The 4,151-nt window shown below is 45.7% G+C and overlaps 1 protein-coding gene across 2 annotated transcripts in view; it reads left to right on the plus strand.

Moving 5' to 3' along the window:
- Positions 1-765: 765 nt before the first annotated feature.
- The window catches only part of SARC_06827, a 7,303-nt gene continuing 3,917 nt past the window's right edge, over positions 766-4,151 (plus strand). For both annotated transcript variants that reach the window (XM_014299252.1, XM_014299251.1), the window contains exons 1-3: positions 766-938; positions 1,975-2,174; positions 3,060-3,248. In XM_014299252.1, coding sequence (XP_014154727.1) covers positions 823-938; positions 1,975-2,174; positions 3,060-3,248 — 505 coding nt within the window. In that variant the 5' untranslated portion in view covers positions 766-822. The remainder of the gene's footprint in view (positions 939-1,974; positions 2,175-3,059; positions 3,249-4,151) is intronic.

The following is a 4,151-nucleotide window of genomic DNA, read 5'->3' on the forward strand; positions in this document are numbered from 1 at the left end:
TTTATATATTTATATATTTATATATTTATATCTATATATATATGGCTGTGTACGTGCTCTGCGTCCTTTTCGTATTACAGCAGTGTGGGTTATATAATTAAGAAAAGTGCACTACTGCTGTCATCCTTGCTCTCTTGGGTTGTTGCGTTCGATTGTATGGGCTTGTCTTGATTGCCGATTGATCTTCTACTTTCTACTCGTATTCAATCATCTGAAAGTGTGAGCGGTGCCTACAGATATGGCTTTCCTTCGTAGTTGGTATCTCGTCTTATCTAGAACCCTGAAACCCTAAAACCCTGATTGTAAGAGTTCTTATTTGGACAGCTTACAATCCGAGGTATGCCTACCTGTTTGGACTGCCGCTCGTTAATTCACAGGTCACCTATAGCGCCGCTCTCCTACTCAGGCAACATCTATCATGTACGTCAGAGGATAAAGTCTTCACCCAGTCGATCTTATAGTGTAATGCCACTCAACCTCATTGCTACTTAAACTTTTTCATAGCATGGAGCACGGGATAGTGATAGTATAGTAAGTATCCCAATACACTCATATACCGTCCCTGTACGCGTTAAACGTTTCCCGCTGCCGGGGAAGTCGTTTACGTACCAATCGGCCATCTTCACCCGTTTGACGAGTTTTGTCAACAACCGTATTGCGTAAACCCGCGTGCCCGTCATACCAGCTACTAACCACTAACCCATCCTGTAACGCTTACACGTACATGCCATACCCTCACACACCGACACTCTCACGTCTCTCCTGTATAAAGTGCGCACCGATGCATTCACTTATAAGGAACGGCGACAGCCACAACGTACCATGACGTCTACGAATCTAGTCATCGACATTACGGGCATACAGCAGGAGACTGTGCTATTAGTAGCACACTACGACAGCACTGGAGAGACGGTTGGTTCAGAAGGGGCGACGGACAAGTGAGTGAAGGCTGGGGGGTTGTGGAGATGTACGCACATAGATACATATGTGTATACATGTATATATGTAAATATATATATATATATATATATATATATATATATATATATATATATATATATATATATATATATATATATATATATATATGTATATATATATATATATATGCATGTATGACACATACATACACACATATATCATACATGCATACATACCTACATACATCGTACATGCATGCATACATTCATACATACATTCATCCATACATACATACATTTATACATAGTATACATACATACATACATACATCCACACACAAAAACATACATACATACATACATACATACATACATACATACATACATACATACATGCGTGCAGGCCACGAGGACTTGCTGTCCGCTGTAAAATGCACTGTAACGTGATGCGTGTCACACGGAGTGATAGGCGCATGAGTCATGGGTGAGATGTTATGATATACGCTTCACGCAATCCGCGACAGATTGGAAGGGAGTTCCGCACACACACACACGCACACACACACATATATATATAGATATATATATATATATATACGTATATATATGTATATATATATAAGAGAAACAAACTGCTTACCATAAAGACATGCGATACCATCCAGTACAGCACGCTAACATGCACGCACCTGTCCTCCTATAGTCGTAGCAGACCGTACCTACACCGCAACACCCACGACCAACCCTACAGCATGCTTGTATACATGCCTGAAGCTTACAACTATCTCTAACCCGCTCTACCAAACACTTGTATATACTCCCATGCCGCACTTAAAGTCAGAAATTCTTACTTTCCTTACATACGTACATACTTCCATTCTTACATACGTACATACTTCCATACTTACATACTCGCATACTTCCATGTTTACATACGTACATACTTCCATTCTCACATACGTACATACTTCCATGTTTACATACGTACATACTTACATACTTACATACGTACATACTTCCATGTTTACCTACACCTCAACACACACTACCACAGTGGAGCGGGAACATCGGCATTGCTCGCCCTGGCGAAAGCCCTGTGGGATTTGCATCCGGACAACGTGCCCTACAGTGTCCGAATTTTATGGACAGGTGCAGAGGAGAATGGCTTGCACGGGGCCATGGCCTATGTGACAAGGGCGCTGGAGAATGGGGAGTTGAAGCATGTCCGGGCTGTGATCAACCTCGACACTGTGGGTGGGTGAGTGTTGTCGCTGTGGCTGCGTATAGCGTGTACCTGATATGTGCACACAGGTGTGTGTGAAAGTGCGGCAGTGGGACAAGGTCATGGCATTTGGTGGCGAAGTAAACGTATACGTATGCAGAGTCTTTAGGCTTTTTAGTAACCCGTACACCACATACTATTGAAGGCGCCTGCGCTTGATCGACGCATGCGGAGTCAGACCTCAATAACGGTTTGCGGGCGTGTGGCAGAGTGTGCCACTGTATATTGCATGCAGAATCATCCCGTAGTACCGTACGATGTGTGCCTATGTATCTGCAATTGCGTTTTGTTCGGTTGTCTCGTAATAAACGTTTAACGCAACCGATGCCGTTCGTTGCTAACGCACTTGCGCCGAGGCTATATATACGTCGACCGGTACTTTATACGGGTAACCGTTGACAACTATACATTACAAGAAGAGTGTGATCACTCGTGCCCACTATCAATACACACCCCTCTACAACCTTGCATTAATCTTTGCCTGTCACTGCTAGATCCGAATGTAGGGTTTGGTGTTAGGGTCTAGGGTTTGGAAGGGTTTAGACTGTCCCAGCACCTGATCTGCTGGCCCTTTTTGTGGTCCTGTAGGCCTTGCAGAGGTGTTTGTCCTAGCCACTCTACGAGTCGCGCGCCAACCCTCACTTGGCACCTGCTTCTCCTTCGCCCAACACTCACCCTCATGCTTGCGCAATAAACCCTAAACCCTAACCCATACTTGCGCATTCATCCCTAAACCCTAAAACCCCACATCCCTGAATCCCTAGATCTTAAACCCTTAAATTCTAAAACCCCAAACCCCTGCCTGGCTGCACTCTCCTCTCTCCTCCATACCCCGGGCGTGTGTTTCCCTCCCCCAGGTGGCGGTGACTTTCTGTATGTGCACTCCGCGCACTCGGCCTATACCGAGTACAGTCACGAGTGCGAGGCCTTGGGCCTGTCTCAGACGAACTACACCTACAGCCCAGTAGTCAGAGACCAACTGCTCAGCGCCTCTGCACAGACGGACAGTGTGGCTAACGTTTTCATCATTCATCCGGATTTCCCAGGTAAGCTTCTGCACAGGCGCACAGTGTGGCTAACGTTTTCATCATTCATCCGGATTTCCCAGGTAGGGCGAGATGTGCCCACACACAGATACGGGGATGGGTCAGAGAGGTGGGATAGGCACATACAGGCACACGTGTATAGTGTTGTGTGTGCATCCACAGATACGTGGATGGGTCAGAGAGGTGGGATAGGCACATACAGGCATACGTGTATTATTTTGTGTGTGCACCCACAGATACGTGGAAGGGTCAGAGAAGTGGGATAGGCGCATACAGGCATACGTGTATTGTGTTGTGTGTGCACCCACAGATACGTGGATTGGTCAGGGAGGTAGGATAGGCACACACAGACATACGTGTCTTGTTGTGTGGGCACGCAGAGAATACTCACGACTCTCCCGGCCGTAATGTGTGGGTATATATAGGTCTATAGCGGTGTGTGGCAATGTCATAACTATGGCATACGTGGTTGCATGCATAGAGAGAGGGACACCAGTTAAGAATAGATGCGAAAACACGCATGCACACGATCATTGCAGGATTTCCGATGATGGGATGTGTGGCAAAACGTATCACGAAACACAGAACACACGGTTAGCGGACCTCAGATACTGCATCGTGTGGTGCGTTAGAGACAGTTAGCGTCTCGGAATGTCCCAATGCATGTCCACATACGCAGAGAGTTGAACGGCACAGCCTATCACTAAGATATCTCTGCAGGAGTACAACACTGGTTGGTATATATGGAACATGCACTACTTATACATTCAGAACAAACAGCCGTAGAAATGGTCTCTATCGGATCATACTATTTTTATACATATAGATACAGCCCTACAGAAAACGCCTATACCTCCAGGGGTTTCCCTCAACTGTATGCGCCAACCTCACACTCCCACACAC

The sequence above is a fragment of the Sphaeroforma arctica genome (assembly GCF_001186125.1).
Source record: "Sphaeroforma arctica JP610 unplaced genomic scaffold supercont1.506, whole genome shotgun sequence".
NCBI lineage: Eukaryota > Ichthyosporea > Ichthyophonida > Sphaeroforma > Sphaeroforma arctica.